General features: G+C 39.0%; 1 protein-coding gene and 1 pseudogene across 5 annotated transcripts in view; both read left to right on the top strand.

The window, feature by feature from the left end:
* Positions 1–3: 3 nt before the first annotated feature.
* Positions 4–26,647, top strand: part of LRRC28 (leucine rich repeat containing 28) — a 128,917-nt gene continuing 102,273 nt past the window's right edge. For 3 of the 4 annotated variants that reach the window (XM_011957716.1, XM_011957743.1, XM_011957733.1), the window contains exons 1-3: positions 4–82; positions 4,414–4,641; positions 24,757–24,797. In XM_011957716.1, coding sequence (XP_011813106.1) covers positions 4,474–4,641; positions 24,757–24,797 — 209 coding nt within the window. In that variant the 5' untranslated portion in view covers positions 4–82; positions 4,414–4,473. The remainder of the gene's footprint in view (positions 83–4,413; positions 4,642–24,756; positions 24,798–26,647) is intronic. The other variant, XM_011957725.1, reaches the window with a different exon arrangement.
* LOC105522998 lies at positions 6,095–8,855 on the top strand (annotated as a pseudogene). The gene is made up of 2 exons (XR_001003517.1): positions 6,095–7,046; positions 7,106–8,855. The product of XR_001003517.1 is annotated as an endoplasmin-like (transcript).

Here is a 26,647-nt window from a genome sequence, read left to right as displayed (position 1 = left end):
CCCTGCCCCGCCCCGCCCGCCGTCCCCCGCTTGCCTTCCAGCGCCGCTTGCGCTCCGGAGCTCTGGCTCTGCTGGCGCTAAGGTGAGTAGAGCTGTCCGCTTCGTAGGGTGGTTCAAGTGGCAGGGCTCTCTGACCCGGCCCCCGGGGGGGACGCCCCAGAGCTGGTCCTGCCAAAGCGTCCGAGTCGCGGCGAGTGGGACAGCGCGGCCGTCCGGGCCTCGGGTGGCCACAGCTGCCGGGTCCTTCTCGCACTCTGTGGCCCGCGGCCCCTGGGACCCGAGAACCCTGATACCGGGTCCGTGAAATTCCTGCTGCTGTGCTCGCTGCTTCCCAACTGTAACGATCTCAGTGGCTGGCTAACTCGGGCGAAACGGCGTGTGTTTTGCCTAAGACTCTGCCAGTGTTTGTTACCACAGAGCTGAGAAAATAGCCATTTACAAATGCTTTTAATGTGTAGCTTATAGTTCTCTCATCTCCAGCGTTAGGAAATTGGAATGCGTATTCTACTAAATTGAATACGGGCAAGTCAGTCTAAGGAACTCCTTTCTTTCAAAATATTCCTTAATATGTGTGGAATTCTGGTGAGAGGTTTTCGATTTTTTTGTTTTGTTTTTAATAAGATAGATTGGTGTTCACCTGTCAGGAAGCTCGTGTGTAGGTGCAGCTGTATACAGCTGATATTAAGTAATACCATTTGCCCTAACTACATAAGAGGTAGTATAACTATACAAGAGGTAGTTTGCTTAACTAGGTTAAGATGTAGTAAAGTGAAATGGAGTAAGAAAATTACCTTGTTAAAGGCTGTGTATGGCTCGTGAATGCATACTGCAAAACTATGAGCATTGTTGATGCTTTATTGTCATTACTGGCAGTTTTAGGATTTCATTTGTTTAGATTTTATCTCCCAAACAGCCTTTGTAGCAATTTTAACAGAGTGTAATGGTGTTTTTGAGGCAGCCAATCCCAGCCAGAACATTCAGAAGGAAAGCCGTCAGGTTACAGGGAATCTCTTACTGAATCTTGCCTCAGTGAGTGTGGTTTTGCATTATAGGGCGGCGGTGCACAGGCTTTGCAGTCAGTTCACCTGCGATGGAACTATGGCATGTTACCCTCCGAGAAACTCAGTTTCCTCCTCTGCAAAACGGGCTACATATGTCTATTGCAATGCACGGTTGTAAAGATTAGACATCCTTGTGGCATGTAGCAAGCTTATAGGCTCTATCCGTGGTGTTGACATAGGTGGATGAAAAATCAGCCTTGCAATGTTCTTCCACATGTCATCAGATATTAGAAGGCTTTAAAATTTTATTTTAAGTTCCTGGATATATGTGCAGAATATGCCGGTTTGTTACATAGGTAAACTTGTGCCTTGGTGATTTACTGCACCTATCAACCCATCACCTAGGTATTAGGAAGGGTTACTTTTAGTTATTGTGCTAGATGCAGGTATGCAAGCCTGAAGAAAACAACACAGTCCCTGCCCTCAGGATTTCTGAATGAAGGGTTTATTTGCAGGCTTTTTGGCTTTATTGACAATAAACAGGTGCAAGGATAAATATTTAAGTGACAAATTGTGAGGAGTCCTACGAAGAAAAAACAAACAGCCAAGTTCTTCTGAAAGAACACCAGGGGAGTACTTTGGGATAGGGAAGTGATTTTTGTTTTTTTTTTTTTTTAAGACCGAGTCTCTGTCGCCCAGGCTGGAGTGCAGTGGTGCGATCTCGGTTTACTGCAAGCTCTGCCTCGCGACTTCAAGCGATTCTCCTGCCTCAGCCTCCCGAGTGGCTGGGATTACAGGCACCTGCCACCACACCCAGCTAATTTTTGTATTTTTAGTAGAGATGGGGTTTCACCAAGTTGGCCAGTCTGTTCTCAAACTCCTCACCTCAGGTGATTAACCCTTCTTGGCCTCCCAGAGTGCTAGGATTACAGGTGTGAGCCACCGCGGCTGGCCTCGGGAAGTGATTTTTATGTTGAAATCTGGAGAATGATGGGACATTGCTTTCTAGGCTAAGAGGAGAGCAGCAAGTGCTGTTAGGGATTTGGTAGCTTTAAGGATTGGAAAAACCCAGAAGCTTGGTGAGAAGCCAAGCAGAGTTGCTGGAGAAGTGGGTGGGGGCAGATGGTGAGGCACCCTCAAGGCCTGGTATGCGTTTGATTTTCTGAATAAGAGGTTTCTGAAGGGTTTATTTAGTAAGATGCGTGCTGGAAAGAGTGAGATGTAATTGGATGTACATTTTTAAAGGCCCACTGCTGGGATTAATGAGTTGGAAGTGACTAGAGTGGACACAGGGAGACTGCTAATACAGTTGGCCAGGCAGGGAATGACAGTGGCTTGTGGTTTTGGCAGATGGAGAGATTTGGATGGATTTGAGATGTCTTTGGGAGATGGAAGCCACTAGCCTTGTGATAGATTGGAGGTGGTCAGAATATGAGAGGATGGAATCATTCATGACTTCCTGCTGGTGGATGGAGGGGTGGGTCATTTATTGAGATGGGAAAAACTATGGAGATTCGGATTGATGATGAAAATGGAAAGCTCTTTGAATGTGTTAAGTTTGAGATGGTTGTGAGACATCTCAACTGCTAACAGTTTACTAGTTCAGTGAATAATTACCTATAAAGTTTCATTTTCTACACAGAATCATTGATGTTATTTGTAGTCTACTTCCCTTTGCTTTACAGGTAGGAGAATTAAGATGTGGAAAGATATATCTTGTACAAAGTCACATAATATATCTCATAAAATAGGTGAGTAGGTGGAATAAATGTGGGAAAGTATTGGATCCTTATGTTGCTTTGGAAATAGTAAATATTTCATACTTTGCCTTTTTATATAAAATGGCAAGTGCTAGCTCATTAGCTAGGAATTAGAATTTGGAAATAATAAAATGTAACCAGAAAATTACAGAACTCTTGTTTATTGAAAGCTTATGTTGCTGCATTTTGTACTAATTTGGTATTAATTCCCAGTGAAAATCACTTTCCTTAAGAAAAAAAAATATTGAAAGGTACTTTCCAAGAGAGAGATGGGAAAAAGTGCTGAGGAAAACAGTCAAATCTTTAAGCAAAGCTCAACTTCTTTGTAGTTGTTTCAGCATTTCCTTAGTATCCTGTGGAATCTTGTGAGTCAGTGTCTGTAAAGAACCCAAACTTTGAAATTCATTGGACCTGGCATCAAACCCTTGCTTTTATCCCTTGTGAATGGTTTGACCTTGGACAAATTACTGAAGCCTTTAGTTTGTTTCTTTTTGTGTTAACTGATGGTGAAGTTTGTTTTAGCTCTGTGCCTAGTGGATAAAATGGCAAATGTTACTTGTGTTCTTGCCCTTGTCGATTTTGGAGCTCGAAGAGAATTTATAATAATCTGCCCTGGACTCAGGCCTTTAAACCAGTACATTAGTTGCTATCTCCTTTCTATATATTAGGCAACTGGAGACCCAGAGACATTGTAGTATTATAGAATAATACAGGATTCTTGTTTCCGAGTGCAGTGTTTCTTCTTTCATTGAAATAATTTAAAATAATGAAACTGTGTGGCACTGGATCTATTTCTTTGATGCCTCTGATAATCCATAAAACTAAAAACAAAGAGGTGAGGCACAGTGGCTCACACCTGTAATCCCAGCATTTGGGGAGGCTGAGGTGGGAGGATTGCTTGAACTCAGGAGTTTGAGACTAGCCTGGGCCACACAGTGAGACCCCCATCTCTACAAACAAATAATTTGCTGAGTGTGGTGGTGCTGCCTATAGTACCGGCTACTTGGGAGGCTGAGGTGGGAGGATCACTTGAACCCAGAAGTTGAGGCTACAGTGAGCTATGATTGAGCCACTGCAGCCTAGCCTGGGCAACAGAGTGAGACCCTGTCTCTAAAAACAAAATAAGAAGAAAGAAAAGAATAAAGAGATAAAGAAAAAAATCAGAATATAGGACAATATTTACATACTAGGAAGTGAAGAAAATGAAGCTATTAATGCTCTAGATATAAATAATATATATTTTTGAAGTACCTTAAGCTAAATACAAAATAAGGTAGTTCATAAAAGAAATGGGGTTTGCTGCATTTGATTTTTAAGCTTCTCCTTTGGTTGCATGTTATGAAACTGGTCACTGTTTTTCTTAGACAAGGGTTCCTATCTCAAGTGCAAAAACTATTTTTTCCATTAGGACTATTTCTAATAAGTAATAAATACTGCTTAATCAGAGTATTTTTATTAAATTGTTATTCATTTTAATCTCCTTCTAAATATGTGTGACAATTTTAGTTGTTATGAAAATAAAATGTAGGATTGAATGTATTCATGTAATTATCTTTTTCAGTGTCTTCAAGTAGCTCTGGGTGCTAACTGGTTTATGTGGCAATGCTTGTAAAAAATCTTATAATGAATAAATTTTCTTGTTATCTTTATAGAAATGGACCAATTTTGACAAGATATAGTGCTGCAGTGTGCCTGATGGGATATATTCAGTCATGGCATCCGAACTTTGTAAGACGATCTCTGTGGCAAGGCTGGAAAAGCACAAGAATTTATTCTTAAATTATAGGAATCTGCACCATTTTCCATTGGAGTTACTGAAAGATGAGGGACTGCAGTACTTGGAGAGACTCTATATGAAAAGGAACTCCCTGACAACCTTGGTACAGTATTATATTACACTACAAAAAATTATTTATACGTGTGGTCCTGATCAAGATACATTTACATACCCTAAGGCATTCAGACCAAGACTTATATCCCCTGTTGTTATATATACGGTTAATATAAATGCAGACACAGGGGTTTCTCATTGGCTATGAATTTGTTATCCAAGTTCGTGCAGTTACGAAGTTGCAAGGGAAGTTGTGAAGGAAAGCAAAATATTCACTCATGTATGACTTATCAAATTAGTACCCATTCAGAAACCCATCTTCATTTAGCATGTGCTTCTGTCCTGACTTGTAATTTGTTTGTATGTTAAGCTTCTCAGGTGATTCTTGGATATTACAGCATTCACCAGACCAGTTAAAAAGTAAACAAGAGAAAGACCAACAGTGCTTTTGAGATACAGGTATTAAAGGGAGAATGATTTGAAAATTAAAGCATTAAGAGAGGCACTAGGGAAGCTTAATGTAACTTTTGAGTGTTTTGAAAACAAAACCTTTATGATTGCCCTGTGAAAATCAAATGACTTTGAATTGGGCTAGCGTACAATTTTTTGGAAAAAATTTTGCCACAAAGGCAACATTTAATTTGCTCTTTTTATGTTCTAAGAATAAGCACATAGTTTTCATTATAATCTGAATTGTATTACATATAAGATAAACTAAAAGTTTTTCAAAAGAATGTCTAAATCAAGCTTTTTATTCCTACTATTTATTGTAAAACTTGGACTCTGTATTAAATGGATTTACTTTGGCCTTTTCTGGTTATCACTTAACCTTATTTGAATCTTGTACTTGAATTCTAGTTCTTACTCATTTTAGATGATTTATGAAATTTTACTACTTTGTGAATTCACCCATTCTTCATTCCCTCCGCTATATTGGACTTTGCTAAATATCTGGGAAGTGTATCTTATTGGCTTCATGTATATGGCATGTTTTCCAGGAAAAGTTTTATTTAATCTGTGTACAATGCCTATAGTGGGTAGAAAGCATTGTAAAATTAGTTTATCTTTGCTCTATCTCGAAGTAAATAGATAAGTATGTTTTATTCTTTTGTGATTAGCATATTGGCATATGTGTTGAATGCCTACTTATATTTCTGAAATTAGATTTTTCAGTTTTCCAACTTGGAAAATCTATATGCGGTTATAGGAATCCTTTTTTGCAAAGTCATCATCCCATGATATGAAACCATACTAGTATTTTTTTAACCCTTTAATGAGAAGTGGTATAAGAAATATTTTGACAAGGATTATAGCCTAGATTTTCCCATGTTTGCTCTTTATGTATAAAGAAAAATTTGTGAGTGGATTACTTATTAACTATCTGCCATAGCCCAATGGGGTAGACTTTGTTCAGAGAATTGACCTTTGCTTATAAAAGTTAAGTTTGTGGGTGGACCATGCGGCTGGAGGTGTGACTATCAACCCAGGAGTGAGAGGGTGGAGGCAGCTCTTGCGATTGAAAGGGACTTGAGACTCACCAGCCGCACGCCATGAAGGCCCTGTGGGTGCTGGGCCTCTGCCATGTCCTGCTGACCTTCGGGTCGGTCAGAGCTGATGATGAAGTTGATGTGGATGGTACAGTAGAAGAGGATCTGGATAAAAGTAGAGAAGGTTCAAGGACAGATGATGAAGTAGTACAGAGAGAGGAAGAAGCTATTCAGTTGAATGAATTAAATGCATCATAAATAAGAGTCTGGAAAGTTTGCCTTCCAAGCTGAAGTTAACAGAATGATGAAACTTATCATCAATTCATTGTATGAAAATAAAGAGATTTTCCTGAGAGAACTGATTCTGAGGCTTTAGATAAGATAAGGCTAATATCACTGACTGATGAAAATGCTCTTTCTGGAAATGAGGAACTAACAGTCAAAATTAAGTGTGATAAAGTGAAGAACCTAGTGCGTGTCACAGACACTGGTGTAGGAATGACCAGAGAAGAGTTGGTTAAAAACTTTGGTACCATTGCCACATCTGGGACAAACGAGTTTTTAAACAAATGACTGAAGCATAGGAAGGTGGCCAGTCAGCTTCCTGAATTGATTGGCCAGTTTGGCGTCGGTTTCTATTCCACCTTCCTTGTAGCTGATAAGGTTATTGTCACTTCAAAACACAACAATGATACCCAGGACATCTGGGAGTCCAACTTCAGTGAATATTCTGTAATTGCTGACTCAAGAGGAGACACTCTAGGATGGGGAACGACAATTACCCTTGTCTTAAAAGAAAAAGCATTTGATTACCTTGAATTGGATACAATTAAAAATCTTATCAAAAATATTCACAGTTCATAAACCTTCCTATTTATGTATGGAGCAGCAAGACTGAAACTGTTGAGGAGCCCATGAAGGAAGAAGCAGCAGCAAAAGAAGAGAAAGAAGAATCTTATAATGAGCTGTAGTAGAGGAAGAAGAAGAAGAAGAAGAAGAAGAAGGAAGAAGAAGAAGAAGAAGAAGGAAGAAGAAGGAAGAAGAAGAAGGAGAAGAAGGAAGAAGAAGAAGAGGAGGAGAAAAGAAACCAAAGACTAAAAAAGTTGAAAAAACTGTCTGTGAATGGGAACTTATGAATGATATCAAACCAATATGGAAGAGACCATCCAAAGAAGTAGAAGATGAATACAAAGCTTTCTGCAAATCATTTTCAAAGGAAAGTGATGACACTGTGGCTTATATTCACTTTACTGCTGAAGGGGAAGTTACCTTCAAATCAATTTCATTTGTACCCACATTTGTTCCATGTGGCCTATTAGACGAATATGGATCTAAAAAGAGCAATTACATTAAGCTCTATGTGCACTGTGTATTCATCACAGATGACTTCCATGATATGATGCCTAATTACGTTAATTTTGTCAAGGGTATGGTGGACTCAGATGGTCTCTCTGAATGTTTCCTGCAAGACTCTTCAGCAACATAAACTGCTTAAGGTGATTAGGAAGAAACTTGTCTGTAAAACTCTGCGCATGATCAAGAAGATTGCTGATGAGAAATACAATGATACTTTTTGGAAATAATTTGGTACCAACATTAAGCTTGGCGTGATTGAAGACCACTCGAATCGAACACGTCTTGCTAAACTCCTTAGGTTCCAGTTTTCTCATCATCCAACTGACATTGCTAGCCTACACCAGTATGTGGAAAGAATGAAGGAAAAACAAGACAAAATCTACCTCATGGCTGGGTCCAGCAGAAAAGAGGCTGAATCTTCTCCATTTGTTTAGCAACTTCTGAAAAAGGGCTATGAAGTTATTTACCTCACAGAACCTGTGGATGAATACTGCATTCAGGCCCTTCCTGAATTTGATGGGAAGAAGTTCCAGAATGTTGCCAAGGAAGGAGTGAAGTTTGATGAAAGTGAGAAAACTAAGGAGAGTCATGAAGCAGTTGAGAAAGAATTTGAGCCTCTGCTCAATTGGATGAAAGATAAAGCCCTCAAGGACAAGATTGAAAAGGCTGTGGTATCTCAGTGCCTGACAGAATCTCCATGTGCTTTGGTGGCCAGCCAGTATGGGTGGTCTGGCAACATGGAGAGAATCATGAAAGCACAAGCATACCAAACGGGCAAGGACATCTCTACAAATTACCATGCGAGTCAGAAGAAAACATTTGAAATTAATCCCAGACATCCGCTGATCAGAGACATGCTTCAACGAATTAAGGAAGATGAAGATGATAAAACAGTTTTGGATCTTGCTGTGGTTTTGTTTGAAACAGCAATGCTCCAGTCAGGATATCTTTTACCAGACACTAAAGCATATGGACATAGAATAGAAAGAATGCCTCGCTTCAGTTTGAACATTGATCCTGATGCAAAGATGGAAGAACCCAAAGAAGAACCTGAGGAGACAACAGAAGACGCAGAGCAAGACAAAGACAAAGACATGGATGTGGGAACAGATGAAGATGAACAAGAAACAGTAAAGGAATCTACAGCTGAAAAAGATGAATTGTAAATTATACTCTCACCGTTTGGATCCTGTGTGGAGAGGGAATGTGAAATTTAAGTCATTTCTTTTGGGAGAGACTTGTTTTAGATGCACCCCACCAGTCCCCTTCTCCCTGCACTGTTAAATGTGGGATTATGGGTTACAGGAAGAAGTGGGTTTTTTAGTTGAGTTTTTTAAACATACCTTATTTGTACTATTTAACTGACTATTCTTGATGTAAAATCTTGTCATGTGTATAAAAATAAAAAAGATTTCCCCCACACCAAAAGTTAAACTTTTGGTCTTGTCATAGTTTCTCAGCTTCAGTTTTTTATTTATGAAAATAAGAATATACTGCCCAGTAAATTGATGTTTATAATAGCTCATGGTAATACATTTTATTTCTCTGCAACCTTTTTAATCATCAAAGATTAAATTGTTGTATATGTTTATAATGATGTATGTATTTTACTTTAATTGTTTTCTCTTAGCTGGAATATTTGATTTATGTATATCAAAGAACTTTGTAAACTATAAAGTGCTGTACAGATATGAGGAGATGGTGGGAATAGTAGCAGTCATCCCAAGGACTGCCCATTGCCTGATTATATCAGATACATGACAGCTTACAGCACAGTTTTTGGAAACAGGTAAAACATTACTTTTCCTAGAGTGCTCAAAACTAGTAGTGATTCTTAGGGCTTTTGGAATATTTGCTGATGTTAAAATACAGTTCCTAAAAGAGAGTAATATGTGCAATTTTATTTACAACTGCAATACTGTCCAAAACTGGGGAAAACATTATTGAAAATATATAGTATCTCGAATATATTATTGCTTAATTGGCCTTTTACTTACGGATTTTAAATAAGCTTGGGAATCTGTCAGTCACTTCCATGTTCATGTTGTTTTAGTGTTTCTTAACATTGTTTTTTTTGTTTCCTGTTTACATTTTTGCATGTGTGTTAAATGCCTTCTCTCAGCATTTTCCTCCTTTCCTTTCCCACCCCTCAGCATATTAGGCCTCTTGCTGAGAAGAGAAGTTGTCGCTAATACACAACCTCTACCCTTCTCCCTTTTGCCCCTCAGTTGCTCAGAGCCATGTAGTGGGCTTGTATTTGTAGGATGATTGCATGGCAAAAGTCCAGAACTTGGCGAATGCTCATATTTAGAACTAAAGCACAAGAAAAAGCCTTTTTGCACATTTGAAAGAATAAACTTTGCAATTACAAAACTGGTATATGCCCTTATGTCAAACAACATAGAGGAGTATCTGGAAAGCAATCCTCTCTTCTTCCAGTTTGTGAAGCAACCAACATTAATAGTTGGATTGTATCCTTCTGCTTTGGTTCATTCATGCTGCCATAACAAAACACCATAAAATCAGTGGCTTATAAACAAATGTATTTCTTACTGCTCTGGAGGTGGGGAAGTACAAGATCAGGGTGCTAGCAGATTCGGTGTCTGGTGAGGTCTCCCTTACTGGATCGTAGATGGTGCCTTCTTGCTGTGTTCTCACATGGTCGAAGGGGTCAAGGATTTCTCCCCGACCTCTTTTAAAGGACACTAATTCCATTCATAAGGGCTCTGCTGTCATAATCTAATTGCCTCCCAAAGGTCCCACCTCTTTTTTTAATTTTTATTTTATTTTATTTTTTTGAGATGGAGTTTCACTCTTGTTGCTCAGGCTGGAGTGCAACAGCTCTATCTCGGCTCACAGCAACCTCTGCCTCCCGGATTTAAGTGATTCTCCTGCCTCAGCCTCCCGAGTCGCTTGGATTACAGGCATGCGCCACCACGCCCAGCTAATTTTGTAATTTTAGTAGAGATGGGGTTTCTCCATGTTGGTCAGGCTAGTCTTGAACTCCCGACCTCAGGTGACCCACCCACCTCGGCCTCCCAAAGTACTAGGATTGCAGGCGTGAGCCACCATGCCCAGCTGGTCCCACCTTCTAATACCATCATCATCTTGGGGTTTAGAATTTTAATGTATGAATTTGGGGAAACACAGACATTCAGACTAGACCACCTTCCACCACCTTGCTTATGTTTATGTAATTATATATATATTCTGTTTATATTTTTCCTTTTTTAATAACAAAAATAAAATCATACATATTTCTCTGGAAGTCTCTTTTTTCATTTCATGATATTCTCATTCCACTAACCTCTAGGCCGGTAGATATATGTACATTCTTGTATGTATATGTATGTTTATATTTAGGATAGTCTAAAAAGTAGGATTGTTGGACTAAAGGGTAGACACGTTTTATATTTCAAAATACTTTTGGCCAGTCATGGTGGCTCATGCCTGTAATCCTAGCACTTTGGGAGGCCAAGGCGGGCAGATCACTTGAAGCTAGGAGTTTGAGACCAGGCTGGCCAACATGGTTGGCCCCGTCTCTACCAAAAATACAAACATTAGCTAGGCATGGTGGTGCACGTCTGTAGTCCCAGCTACTCAGGAGGCTGAGGCAGGAGAATCACTTGAACCTGCAAGGTTGAGTTTGCAGTAAGCTGAGATTATGCCACTGCACTCCAGCCTGGGCAACAGAGTGAGACTTGGTCTCAAAAAAAACTTTTTTGAAAGCAATATTTGATTATCATTTATTTGTATAGCTGAGAAACCTTAAAACTTTTTGTTTTGTTTTGAGACAGGGTCTTGCTCTGTTGCCCAGGCTGGAGTACAGTGGCGTGATCCTGACTCACTGCAGCCCTGACCTCCTGAGCTCAAATGAGCTTCCTGCCTCAGCTTCCTGAGTAGCTGGGACTACAAGCACACACCACCACACCATACACAGCTAAGTTTTACAACTTTTTATAGAGATGGGGTCTTGCTGTGTTGCTCAGGCTGATCTTGAACTCCTGGGCTCAAGTGATCCTCTTGCCTTAGCCTCCCAAAGTGCTGAGATTACAGTGAGCCACTGTGCCTGGCCAGAACTTTCTTTTTAAACATAAGCTGGTTTATATTGAAATCTAGTTACATAGTTGATAGGTGAACAAGAAGTAGTTGTGGGGGCCGGGTGCAGTGAGTGGCTCATGCCTGTAACCCTAGCATCATTCAATTAGTGTGTATTTGTTGAGTACTTACTGTGTACCCATCATTCTTCAAGACATTGACGATAGATATATCATGGAACAGCTTCTTCTTCTCATGGAATTTTCATTTGTTGGCATTTCAAGTTTAAGGGAAAAAGATGAACTAAGACTCAGTGGCACAATGTTCGAGGGACAGGTCTACATACCTGTTTCGCTTGCCTGGAGCAGTGGTTTAATAGGTTCTATTGGAAGTAAAAGCTCAGGGCCACAAAGAAAACGAGCACTAAGAGAATTTCTCAGCAAGGCCAATTTTCTTCTGTGGAAGGATGTTGCTCATAGGCCTAGCCACCACGAGAACACACAGAACAAAGGAGAACAACGCAGATTCTGTCCTGTGTCTTTCCCTAATTGGCTGGGGTTGGACCACACAATCTAAACTAGTCCCGATTGGCTAAACATTTAAACTTTCTTAGACAAGGGAGGCACGTGATAGAGGAGAGAGGGAGGGGAGGAAGGGGTCACCTACAGGTGACTAGAAAGCTAACCTATTTCCACATAAGGAAACAGGGCTGTGGCATGTTTAGGCATATTTAGACAGGTTAAAGCTCAGCAAAAGGGTGAAGTGGGGGCTGGAACTTGGAATAAATAACAGGGGAACTGGACAAACTGTTTGAAGAGGAACCTAGCTGTATCTAACAGTTCCACAGAACCTCAGGTTTACTGAGCAATGCTGAGGTGGGGACCGAGCGATAGTCTATCTCTACTTAAGCGGAAGCAGCTTTTCTTTTGTTTGAGTATTGATGTTCTCTATGGAAACCCCCACATAGATGGGATATGCAGAGAGGACCTCTAGTAAACAGATGGGTAGATAGGTCTTGAAGTTTGGCTGTGATATGGGATGGGCATAGTGGGAGGAAATTTGACAACAAAGGAGATTTTTCTTCTATTCTTCCCTTTTCCCTTTCCTTCCCCCCCTCTCTTCTGTTTTCTAAGAGGACAGAGTAAATGCTGATAGGAAGTTCCCATTAGACAGGAGTTGAACCTCTGGAAAAAGGAAATAATTAAAAGTCCAAGTTTGCTAAGAATGGGCTCCAGAGTACACATGGAAGGATTGACCTTGGGAATATATTCTTTCCTCCTTTGTAAAAGTAAAGAAAGGGAGGACAGGTGGAAAGACAGATGTACACTGAGGGAGAGAGAGGCAGTTGAGAGAGTTTTTATCTGATGCGTTTACCAGGTCAGACCATCTGCTTGGGAATGAACATTTGGGGAGAGGGCAGGTTGGAAGACTCACATGGCAGTTTGGCTAGAGAAAGAAAGAATTGTTGGGTGTTACTTATAAGCAGTTGGTGATTAAGCTTATGGTGGAATCTTCTGCTTGTTTAGGGAACTTTCTCTTGCTGTACTCAGTTGTCTGAGGTTTGGAGAAGGAAGACTGTGGCATTCATACAGATTTAGGTTTTTGCCAGGTGGGTGCAGTACAAGTACAGAGAGACTAAGGTTTAGGATTTGGCGAAGAGAGTGATATAACATGAAATCTGAGCTGGATTGGAGGCAAATAAAGGAAGAGTGAATACGGAGAATGGAGGTGGGCCAAAGTACCCATTGAAGTTGAAGAACTGCTGTATTGGGTAAGCCATCTGGGATATGGGACATTTTGGTGGCAGAAAAAGACTGTGGTCATGGAGAAGTTTCTGATGATGACACAGTCTGAATGTACAAGGTGGAGGGGGCTAAGGTAGGGCCTTACAACCTTCCCTGCATTGGTACCTGTGGTCTTTGTAAGAAGGAGAAGGAATATAGCCTGGAAGCAACAATCTCCAGTCCTTTCTAAAATTCTGAAGTTCCTCAAGGGAGGAAATTAGTAGTGGGAGCATTTCGGGGCTGCAGTCCCGGAAAGTGGCTGTTTCATGGTTTGGTAGCACAACTCAGGACTGAGAGGTAAGAGATCGAAGTCCTATGGCTTAACCTCTTTGGACCTCAGTTCCTTTATTTACAACAAAAAAGGCCACAAGAGACTTTGAGGAAAGTATAAAATCTCAACCTGGAAGCAAAATCACTTAATGAGTCTGTCAACTTCTTTTCTTAATGGGAACAGTTGGCCTTCCTGAGGAAATGAAAGAGTAACTTGCCCAAATACTGATAGAGCTCTTACTACTTGCTTATTTTATAAATATGAATGGACAAGAAAGAGGTATCTTTTTTTTTTTTTTTTTTTTTTGAGACGGAGTGTCACTCTCGCCCAGGCTGGAATGCGGTGGCGCGATCTCGGCTCACTATAAGCTCCGCCTTCTAGGTTCATGCCATTCTCCTGCCTCAGCCTCCCGAGTAGCTGGGACTACAGGCGCCTGCCACCACGCCTGGCTAAGTTTTTTTTGTGTTTTTAGTAGAGACGGGGTTTCACCATGTTAGCCAGGATGGTCTTGATCTCCTGACCTTGTGATGCGTCCGCCTCGGCCTCCCAAAGTGCTGGGATTACAGGCATGAGCTGCCGCGCCCAGCCAGAGGTATCCAAATTTTAATGAAAGAGAGAGTTTGGCTTATAGCTAAGCAACAGGAGTAGATGGATCCTGATTAAGCAGTTAATTTATGCAACAAGAGATAATTTAACTTAAAAATTATATTCCACCAAGTGAAGGAAAGAGAGGTCTGTCAATCGTATTCCTGAATTGGGCTGGGAAATGAGACAGAGATGTTTTTTCTTTCCTGTTAGCCCAGGAGAAAAACATTCCTGACTTTCTGCTTCAAATATGAACAGGCAAATGAAAAAAGAATACAGATAGCAAAAACACATAAAAAAATGCACAACTTGGCCGGGCGCGGTGACTCAAGCCTGTAATCCCAGGACTTTGGGAGGCCGAGACGGGCGGATCACGAGGTCAGGAGATCAAGACCATCCTGGCTAACACGGTGAAACCCCGTCTCTACTAAAAAAAATACAAAAAACTAGCCGGGCATGGTGGCGGGCGCCTGTAGTCCCAGCTACTCGGGAGGCTGAGGCAGGAGAATGGCGTAAACCTGGGAGGCGGAGCTTGCAGTGAGCTGAGATCCGGCCACTGCACTCCAGCCTGGGCTACAGAGAGAGACTCAGTCTTAAAAAAAAAAAAAAAAAAAAAAAAAAAAAGATGCTCAACTTTTAGAGGAAGTGATAAAACACTAATCATTTTTACCTATCAGATTGGCAAAGATTAACACCTAGCCAGGCATTGAGGCATACCAGCTGCTTGGCTGAGGTGGGAGGATCATGTGAGCCCAGGAGTTTGAAACCAGCCTGGGCAACACAGTAAGACCTTGTCTCAAAAAAAAAAAAAAAAAAAAGATTAACACCTAGTGTTAAGGATAATTAATACCCAGTGTTGGGTACAGTTGGGAGAAGATACTGTCACATACTCTTAATGGAAATTAATGTTTTTGTTGGGTGGTTGGGCCATATCTAGCAAAACTGTACATGGACATGTGTTTGAATCGGCATTTTCACTTGCAAGAATCTACCCAATAGAAAAGTCTGGTGAACAAGAATGTTCATCACAGAATTGAATATGATGAAAAATTGTTAAAACCTCAATATTCATCAATATTGGATTAGTTAAAATCTTATAGCAGCTGGCACTGTTTGAGTCTGTACCAAGTGCTCAGTTTTAAGCAAATGGCATGTATTATTTAATCCTCAGGAAAATCCTATGATACAGGCACTATTATCCTTATTTTATAGACAAGTAAACTAAGGCATAGAAAGTACATCAAACTGATAGTGATTACAGTTGTAGATGGGTGGAGAGTGTGAGGATAGGGGTGGAGGCTGAAAGAAACAGAGCCTTACTTAAGTGTTTACAGGAAAAGGGAAAGCCCTACTAATAAGTTTGGTTTATATTAGTTTCAATAAATATTTATTTTTATAGTTCAGAGTCAGTTAAAATAAGATGGTTAGAATACAGTACCACTAAGGTTTTATCAGGCTTTCTAATCAGTGAGTCTAAATATTTTGATTTACAGTGATGCATATGTTTATGCCATATTGACATAGATGACTCTCTTAGCTGGGGGCTAGATGAGAGTGAGAGAGGTTGATGGCTAGGAAAGTCACAACTGTATCTGCCACCCCCCTACTTGAATTTGGTAATAGTAGGATCTGGATCAAATAAGGATCAGAGCACCGTAAGGGGAAAAACAGTAAGTTAAGGAGATGGCCTAAAAGAGCATCATACAGCCAAGTGCGGTAGGAAAAACAGGGAGCGGGAATTAAGTTTTGTTGTTGGTTTGGTTCATTTTGAATTCCAGAGCAAGGACTTCTTGTTTTTCTCCAGTCTGTTGGATCCTTGCAGCTTGAACTGCTGCTAGGATGCAGGACTTCCATAATCGCCATGATTGCACTGTTCTTGAGCTGGCTCTGTATAAAAGCATCTCTGTTTTTTAAATTGACTGTGGAAATATGTGAGTATATTAAATAGTAAAGCATCCTAATGGTCTGTTAGTGTTTTAGTGTTTGTATGTAATATGTGGTACTGTTCTGGAAAACAGCCATTACATTTATCCTGTCTTCATAATACACATGTGCCTGAAAATTAAGTTTTGTTACAACAACTTATTTTCCTGTTGAATTTTCAGAGTTAGAAGCTTTTCTGTCATTGTTACCGCTTCCTTGTCAGTAATGTGGAACAGTGACTCCTTGTCAAATAATTAGGAAACTCAAGCCTCTCATATGTCATAAAGACTTTCATTTTTCAGGAAAATGAATGTCTGTTCCATAACTCTATCTATGGAGTCACAGGATTTTAAAGCTAGAAGCTTTATTGATAATGTAGATAATTTTTCTTTCTGAAGAAACTAAGAAGAGGATAATGGTTGGTCCTAAAGTCACTTTTATGGCTTTTCAGTGCAAAAATAAGGTCTCCTAATTTGTGGTCCAGTTAGTTTTGCTTCATTTTAATTCTGCAGATATTTATTGATAACCTCTTCCTAGTCTAGCACCACCATGCTGTTAAAATTTAACCATGTTTATCCACTGTGTAGAAATTGAGTGCTGCATGTTAAGTGAATTTTCCCAGTTAATTTTTGTAAAGCCTGTGTCTGAGTTTTCCTGTGAATAAAAGTCTAGCTTACTAGAAATATTTTTAAAGCATGTATCATTCTTTGCTTTTTAAATAAAATATAGGGAACCTGACTTAGCATATACTCTGTAATTTGTAGTTTCTGCCTAGGGAGTTAGGAGGGGGACAGTTTAGAAAGAGGTGGCAGGGCTAGGGGTCTTTTCCTTAGAACAGACCATTTTCTTGTATACTTAAAGGGTATTATTTGCAAGCAAAAGACTCAAAACCATTGGTATATGTGTGTTTCCACAAGTTTAAATTCATTTTTCAGGCATTCACTATAATGAGGCACCTGTGTACTAGAAGTGAGACGCCAGTGTCTAAATGTTAGTCCCATCGAATCAGTCAACAAATACATACGTTATGTAAGTAAGGCACTTGTACACTGATCTTGGAACATGCTCCCCACCCCACCCCCTCAAACCAAACAGTTATGTCATAAACTTACAGAATTGTTCAAGCTAGGTGTAATCTTAAATCATTGATCTGGCTTAATGGGAATGTGTTTGGTATTCTATTTTTGTGTGTATTTTTATATTGTTTTGAAAATTTCACTTATAAAGTCATACTTATGGCATGTTTATTAAATAGGATTTTTAAAAAATAAAAAGCTAGGTAAGACTCTTGATGCTTATAACCTCCAACCCTTGTTTCTGACATTTATATAACTTTCAGTTTTAACAAGTATTTTTAAGATAAACACTTCAAGAGGCATTGCAGCAATTTTTGATGCCTGTTTTTTCTTTTGAAAATTCTTTTCTTGGCAATCAAATTTCTATCAAATTCAGAAACATTTTATTTTTGTAAATGTACTGGATGTATAGTGTTTTTTTATTTTGAGCTCATTCTGTAAGTTTTTGCTAAGTTAAAAATGTCAGTCTTGATGTTTGTTTTATGTTTTTTTGCCAGAAAACATTTGCAGTTTTGAAGGTACTTAAAATATTTTCATTTACATTTCTTAAGATGACAATTTTAATCTCTATAAATGCGAAGCAAATACTTTCATTTATTTCTAAGAAAAATAATCTAAAACATTTATCATTCACATAGTTAAGTAGTTATTCTTTATGCTTTATATTTGAAAGAGCTGAGTTTAAGTGAAAAATCAGTAGTGAATATAAAGGTATGAATTCTGCACACTTTACCAGCCACATGTGCTATTAACTTTTTTTTTCTTTGGAGACAGTGTTTCACCCAGGCTGAAGTACTATGGCACGAACTCAGCTCACCTCTGCCTCCCGGGTTCAAGTGATTCTCCTGCCTCAGCCTCCCGAGTAGCTGAGATTACAGGCACCCGCCACCACGCCTGGCTAATTTTTGTGTTTTTAGTAGAGACGGGGTTTCACCATGTTGGCCACGCTGGTCTTGAACTCTTGACCTCAGGTGATCCACTTCCCTCAGCCTCCCAAAGTGTTAGGATTACAGACGTGAGCCACCATGCCTGGCCTTAACATTTAAATTAAAGTGAAATAATATTAAAACTTCAGTTCCTCCATCACATAACCACATTTTAATTGCTTCATAGCCACATGTGGCTAGTGTCTGCCATATTGGACAGCACAGATAGAGAATGTTTCCATCATGGCAGAGAGAGAAACAAAGGAAAATGAGTAATAATTATGAAGTGAGTCAAGAGACAAAGGTAATGGTAACTAGGACCCTGAAGGCATTTATGCTACTGCGGAAGAAGAAAGAATGCTGGTTCCCTTGTTCTGTACCATTAGCCTGCTAGGGTTTCCAATTCCTCTGTTGATAAATATTGCTCTATGACATATATACAAATGGAGGGAAATACTGGAGAATGAATGGGCAAGTTGAAAAGAAGTCTACCACAGTTTTAAAAAATCTGGACACGTGGTACTTAACTCATGCCGTGTACCTGCTCAGAAGCAATAACATCAAATTATTGATCCAACTAAAAAGTTTGTTAAGTGTGTTGTGGTAGTTTGTGAATGAAGTACTTTTTATTCCTTCAGTACCAAAACTTCATTAACTTTTTAAAAATGAAAACCAATTTATTGGGGTGAAACTGACATAACATAAAATTAATCCTATTGAAATGAACAGTAGGATTCAGTACATTCACCGTGTATGCAACCGCCTCTGTCTAGTTCCAAACATTTCATTCACTCCAGAGTAAAACCCCTCACCCATTAAGCAGTTTCTCCCCATTCCCTCGCCCCCACCCTCAGCTCCCACACCCAGCCCTGGTAACCAGCAATCTGTTTTCTCTCTGGGTTAACTCTAGATATTTTATATAAATGGGATCACAAAATATGAAACTGTGTATCTGGCTTCTTTCACTTAGCAAAGTGTTTCCAAGGTTTATCCAAGTTTTAGCATAAGTCTGTACTTCATTTTTTTTTTTTTTTTTTTTTTTGTGGTTCAGTAGGATCCCATTGTATGGCTATACCACCATTTGTTTACCCATTCATCTACTGATGGACATTTGGGCTATTTCCACCTTTTAGCTATTGTGAGTAGTGCTGTTATGAACATGAATGTACATGTTAAAGGACCTGTTTTCAGTTCGTTTGGGTATATAAATAAGAGAGGAATTTCAGGGTCATATGATAATTTTATGCTTAATTTTTTGAGGAACCACAAAACTTTTCCACAGTGACTGAACCATTTTACATTACCGCCAGCAATGCACAATGGTTCCAGTTTCTCCACATCCTTGCTGACACTTGTTATTTTCCATTTTTTGTTAGTGTTACAGCTGTCTTAGTGGGTATGAAGTGTCACCTCATTGTAGTTTTGATTTGCATTTCCCTAATGCGAGCATCTTTACATGTGCTCTTTGGACATTTGCATATCTTCTTGGGTGAAATGTCTATTCAGATCCTTTGCCCATTTTTTAATTGAGTTGTCATTTTGTTGTTGAATTGTAAGGGTTCTTTTTATAGTCTGAATGCTAGACCCTTACCAGATACATGATTTGTAAGTATTTTCTCCCGTTCTGTAGGTTGTGTTTTTTACTTTCTTGTAATGTCCTGTAATGCACACAAGTTTTTATGTTTTGATGACATCCACTGTATCTTTTTTTTTTGAGATGGAGTCTCACTCTGTTGCCAGGCTGGAGTGCAGTAGCGCCATCTCGGCTCACTGCAACCTCTGCCTCCTGGGTTCAAGCGATTCTCCTGCCTCAGCTTCCCGAATACCTGGGACTACAGGTGCGTGCCACCATACCTAGCTAATTTTTATATTTTTAGTAGACATGGAGTTTCACCATGTTGGCCAGGATGGTCTCCATCCCTTGACCTCGTGATCCGCCTGGCTCAGCCTCTCAAAGTGCTGGGATTACAGGCGTAAGCTGCCGCATCCAGCCCTGTTTTTTCATTTGTTTATTTATTTTGAGATGGAGTCTCACTCTGTCGCCCAGCTGGAGTGCAGTGGCACAATCTCAGCTTACTGTAACCTTCCCCTCCTGGGTTCAAGGGATTCTCTTGCCTCAACCTCCGGAGTAGCTGGTACTCTAGGCACGTGCCACCATGCCCACCTATTTTTTGTGTATTTTTAGTAGAGATGACGTTTGACCAGGTTGGTCAGGCTGGTCTCGAACTCTTGATTTCAAATGATCCACCCACCTTGGCCTCCCGAAATGCTGAGATTATAGGCATGAGCCACTGCACCCGGCCAGTGTGTCTACTGTTTCTGTTGCTGTTCATGCTTTTGATGTAATAGCTATCAATTCATTGCCAAATCTAAGATTATGGAGATTTACTCCTATGTTTTCTTCTATGAAGTTTGGTTTTAGCTCTTAAATTTAAGTTGCTGATCCATTTTGAGTTAATTTTTGTATGTGGTATGAGATAGTGGTCCAAATTCATTCTGCTTTCTTCTACTTTTTAAAACTTCTATAAGAACTGAAATGCATTTAATCTGTGACTTCTTTGAAATGTGTTGTTAGAAGCCAGGATGGAGCAGGTTTTTCCGAACCCTGAGTCCTAGTGGCTTATAACAGCACACATATTTCTTGTCTACACTGTACTAGTCTCTCAGAGCCTGGAGCCTCTGCTCAGGAATGAAGCTGACAAAACGTCCAGCATGTGGCGGTCTCTGTGGAAGGGGTGAGGTCTTTTGTGTTCGATCATGTCAAGGCTTCCACTTTGGCTTAATTTCACTGACCAAGCAAGTTACTTAGCCGTGGCCAGCTTGATGAAAGATGTGCAGTCCTAGCAGGTGTTCGGAAAGAGAAGGAAACAAAGCAGGTAATGCACAGTGCCCACCAGAAAATATCACTGAACATGATGGTGTTTGCAAAATATTTGACGTATTTGTTCCAAGTTTAAAAATTTTAAAACATTCCCATTTAAGTAGAGTGTAAAAGGATATGGTAAAGCATTACTGATTCAGAATTTGGGGTAGGTTTTATACTAACTGTGCTTGCTGAAGTTTACTTTTTCATTATTGTAAAGAAAAGTCGTTTAGCTAGATAGTAATGTAAATGGGATTTAATGAAGAGAATCCTTGGCTTGATTTAGAAAAACAATTTCTAGGTAATTTAGTAGGAGGCATTTGAGTACATGTTATATTCATTTGATAAACTTTTCTGTTTCAAATAGTGAAACAAGAAGGCAATAATAGTAATAGATTTGAGAAGCACTTTAAGACTATTGCTTTTATCAGGATTTTAAATTTAAAAACATTAAAACACTTCATAGCTTGTGAATCCTATGGATTAGGATACACTAATTTGTGTGACTTCCATAATCCAACATTAGAGCTTGGTTACCCACAAAGTAACAAAAATTCTGACATTAATTTCTAGTTGTCTAGTCTCTTACATGCTGTATCTAAATTATAGAAGTATAAAAATTGAAATGTATAGCATTTGTCAGCTACATTGCTAAAAATAATGGCATTAGAAAACAGAGAGTGATATTATGGAACACCAGTAGGTGTCAGTCACAGCCTCTTCAAGGGCTGATTATTTGCCAGGAGTTTGGGGCATCTATTCCTAAGTGTCTGTGTGTTTTAAGGCATTATTCTAATGAACTGCAATTTTCTCAAAGTGAATGTGCTTGTTTTTAAATAAAAACACAATGTACCTACTTGTTAATAAAGACATAAAGATGCTCGGCAAAAGCATTATTTCAGTGCTTAATTGTGTGTAGAGCTACAGCTAAAAGTACTAACTAGTTTGTCATGGAAAGATTAGAATGCCATTTGATGGAGCCGAGTAGACATGCAGAAAGAATGGCCGTGGAGTGTGTGAATTAGCCAGATAAAGTATTGATATTAGCAGATGAAACTAGGTGAAGGTCTAACAGTCAAACAGCATTTCTTTTTGGACAAATCTTTCCTTTTTATAGGAACAGCTATAATTAAGGCCCTCTACCCACTGGTTCCCTAATTTTTCTAGGATGCTTTGTATGTATGCCCATAAACGGAAGTGTATAGTCTCAAGGGAGATACTGATAATAAAAACAAAACACTCCCGGGATTTAGACGGATCCACAAGGAACATCTGAGAAATGACTAGTTTTGAAGGACCTTGTTGCATATATCAGTATAGAAACTTGGGGCAAAAAGAATCACAGCTTTCAGCATTTGAAAACGAAATACAAATGATACTGATAAGAGTGGGTACTCAAAAATGCTTCCTTGATTTCTTAACAATATTCATATTCAGTGATACTTGGTTATCACAAAAGGGAAGGATATGTATATATAAACAGTTTGGGATACTGTTGCTAACTATTTAAATACATCAGTATGCCAGTATGACATTAATAATGACATTTTCTGGTTTAAAATAAACCAGTGATATTCCAATGTGTTCAGGATTTTTTAAAAGCTATTCCTTAGTATAAAATATAAGCCCTTAGTGATCTGTTCCTTGCCATTCTCTGTAAAATCATACATCTTACCCAATGGCCCAGACATACCAAACTAATGTCACTTGTCCTAGTTAATGTTTAGATCTCAAATTGTATACAATTGATTATAATCAATTGTATAACAGCTTATGCTGCACACAGCAGATCTTAAAATTCAATTTTAATTTTTTTCAATTATAAAAGACACATGCTCATTGTTAAAAATCCAAGTTTCTCTATGAAAAATTTCTTGGTTATTTAAAATAGTCAACTTTCTAGTCCTTAACACATTAGTTTTTCTATTGACATGATTGTTTTTCTAACAGGATTTTTGAAAATGTAAGATTTCTTCAGGAGTGCTGTTATGTAGTTATAGCAGAATGGATTGTATTTGCAGTTTCCCAGTTGTACCCTGTTTTCTTTTGGCTTTTCATATGTTGCTTCTTGTGCCTAGAAAGCTGTACAGAATTACCCTCCTCTCCATTCCATGTCAGCCTGTTATAATTTATGTCTTTTGGAACTCGGGTCAGACCTAATGTCTTCTAAAAAGCCATTCTTGATTCGTTATTACTGATACACAGTTTACCCTATAGTATGCTTGAATGTAGATGAAAAAAATTAGTTTTGACTCAGTGTGCTCCTCCAGCCTTTTGACTCTTTCTTTTCGTATGTGTAAATTTGAACCCCCTGTGTGAGTGTGTGTGTGTGTGTGTGTGTGTGTGTGAGAGAGAGAGAGAGAGAGATATTGTATGTGTATATATGCATATATCTGTGTGTGTGTGTGTATGCAGACTGGCTTTCAGTTATTTACAGGAGGCTTTCTCCCCTACCCAGTACCTCCAGCAGAGAGAAGCCTGCTTTCAGTCTGTGAGTAGAATTGTTCTAGGATTCTTTTCATGGAAAGGCCAGCCCTTTCAGGACTCTGACATTTTCTGGGTAAGGGACCTAGGTTTGTCTGCCTTTCTCTCTTCTGCCAATGGCCAATTTCCTGTCCCTCCCACATCACACCTCTACTCTGATCTCCAGACCTGTGGCCAGGTCTGACACTCCCGTGGACCACATGAGCTCCAGCTTTCCCTGTTCATTTGGAGCTTAGTCGGGTCTTGTACCTGGGGGCCCTGCAGATTTCCCTTATTTTCTCTTGAGGAGCATGATTTGAGAATTTAGAGGATATATTAGTTTTTTAGGGCTGCCGTGACAAATTGTCAAAAACTGGGTGACTTAAAACAACAAAAATGTATTGTCTGACAGTTCTTGAGACAAGAATTCCGCAATCAAGGTATGCTACGAAATGGTTCCTTTTCAGATTGGTTCCTTCTCAGGGCTCTGAGGGAGCATGTGCTCTTTGCGTTTCTCCTTGCTGGGAGTTGCCAGCAACCTTCGGTGTTCCTCAGCTTCCAGTTGTGTCACTTCAGTTTCTGGTTCTTCCCTCTGTCTGTGTCTGTGAAGCACATTTTCATTTCTTCCATGACCATGGATTTTGAGGTTTGTGGTTTCTCTAAGGCAGGGGTCCCCAATTCCTGGGCTATGGACCTGGTACCTGTTTAGGACTGGGGCCACACAGCAGGAGGTGAGTGGCAGGCAAGTGAGCGAAGCTTCATCCGTATTGACAGCCACACCCTGTCACTTGCATTACCACCTGAATGCCACCTCTTGTCCCATCAGCGGCAACATTAGATTCTCATAGCAGAAACCCTATTGTGAACTGCACATGCGAGGGATGTAGGTTGCGCACTTGTTATGAGAATCTAATGCCTGATGATCTGTCACAGTCTCCCATCACCCCCAGACGGGACCGTCTAGTTGCAGGAAAACAAGCTTAGAGCTCCCACTGATTCTTCATTATGGTGAGTTCTATAATTATTTCATTATGTATTACAATGTAATAATAATAGAAATAAAGTGCAAAATAAACTTAATGCTCTTGAATCATCCCCACACCACCCCCCACAACCTTGTCTGGAAAATTTGTCTTCCAGGAAACCAGTCCCTGGAGACAAAAATGTTGGGGACTGCTGCTCTAAGAGATATTGCTTTTTATTGTTCGAATTTATAAATTTAAATTGTAGTATGGTCTCTGTAAGAATAGAACCCAGACCTGCTGATTAATTATTTTCACATTTTCTCAAAATTTACACCCCTCAAAAAGGTAGTACTTTGTATTTAAATAAATTAGAAATGTTTAGACATTTTTCAAAAATAAAATTTAATTCTGAGTTTTTAATTTTCAGCCAGAAAACCTTGCTCAGAAGCTTCCAAACCTTGTGGAACTGTGAGTCTGTTTATTCAAATTTTTTAAAAACCAGAATGAACATAATTCTAAGTTATTTGAAATAATAGGATATGTCATCTTAATGTATTAATTTGTTATTTTTTGGTATCATGGTCATGGTACCCATGTAGGTAGACCTGTGATTCTACTAAACCCAATAGTATTTTAAAGTATTTAACCATTTACAATTGTATTTTAAATATTTCACTTCAAGGTAGTGAAGATGATGAGAAATGCCTTTTCTCTGGGTACAGTGTCTTCTGTCACAGAATCTTTCTGGATAGTCCATGTAACTGGGAAACTCTATTATTGTTATTACTACTACTGTGTATAATACTTCATATAAACAGATAGTGTAAAATGTGTAAAATATACAGTAAAAGTCTCTTTTCCTGCATCCTCCACGCTTCATTTGTTTTAGTTCTTTTTATGATTACCTCCAAGTGCTAAATACTATGTTTACACCATTGTTTTGTTAATGCACCCGTGTTAATTATCTGTTAACTTACCACTAAGTAAGATAAATTTAGATATCTTATATTTCCCTCTCTGTCTAGCTGCCTCCTAATTTTTTGCAGGAGGGTTTGCATTGCTATTTCTTGTACTCTTTGTTGTTTGGCATGATTTTCAAGAGGTCAAGGAAGGAAATCTAGCCTTATACCTGCCATCTTTTCTGTCATGTCCTTTGTCCCATCCTTTTATTTTGAAAAATTTCAAACTAACAAGAAAGTTGAAAACATAGAAAGAACACCCATATACCCTTCGCCTAAATTTAACCAGTTTTGACATTTTGCCACATTTGCTTTCTCTTTCCCTTTTCTACCTGTCTCCTACCCCTCTGCCCCCCAGAAGCTGAATGATTTGAAAGTAAATTACAGACATAATGTCATTATCACACCTAAGGAAAGTAATATTCATTATAATTTAATACACAGCTTATGTTTAAATTATGCAACTTTTCAAAAATTATGTATTTTAAAAGTAGATGTCTGAATTCACTGGATTATTTCCTCTTGATTACATTGATGTAAACATTTTTGATGGTGTTTGACTGCAAAACTTGCTTTATCAAGTTTTTGCTTTCATCCTTTTGTATGTGTGTATATGTGTATTATTTTCTGAAGTGTCTGATAGTTATGTACATCATGGTTTTTTCTTTTCATCTAAATACTCAAGTATGTATTTCTAGGAACAAGGCTGTCTTTCCATCTTTTTAGTTTACTTTTGTGTCCTTTAGGTACTTTATAGTTTTATTTAAAATAGGTTTTGAAAATTTCTAAAGTCTGTTACTATTTAATCTTTTTTTTACTATTGTAAATGAATTTTGTCATGTGTTATATCTTCTAACTGGTTATGTTTTGTATATATGAACAATATTGATTTTTGCGTGTTAACTTTATATCCTGGTATCTTGCTGAAATATTTATTGTTCCAATTAGTTTTCATGATAGATTCTCTATAAAGTTTTCTAGATGTACTCTTACGTTGGAAAATACAGATAGTGTTACTTCTTCTTTTCCAACTGTTATCCCTTTAATTACTTTCTCTAGTCTTATTGCATTGGCTAGTTCCTCCAGAGAATGTGAAAGTGTCCTGGAGATAGTGGACATCCTCGTCTTCTTTCTTTACAAAAAAAAAAAAATTTAAGACCGAATTTCACTCTTGTCGCCCAAGCTGGAGTGCAGTGGCATGATCTTGGCTCACTGCAACCTCTGCCTCCCAGGTTCAAGCAATTGTCCTGCCTCAACCTCCCAAGTAACTGGGATTACAGGCGTCCACCACCATGCCTGACTAATTTTTGTATTTTTAGTGGAGACGGGGTTTCATCATCTTGGTCAGGCTAGTCTCAA

The sequence above is a fragment of the Colobus angolensis genome, unplaced genomic scaffold (assembly GCF_000951035.1).
Source record: "Colobus angolensis palliatus isolate OR3802 unplaced genomic scaffold, Cang.pa_1.0 Scaffold112, whole genome shotgun sequence".
Taxonomy (NCBI): domain Eukaryota; kingdom Metazoa; phylum Chordata; class Mammalia; order Primates; family Cercopithecidae; genus Colobus; species Colobus angolensis.
The sequence above is the reverse complement of the archived record's forward strand: the minus strand, read 5'-3'. Positions and strand labels throughout refer to the sequence as shown.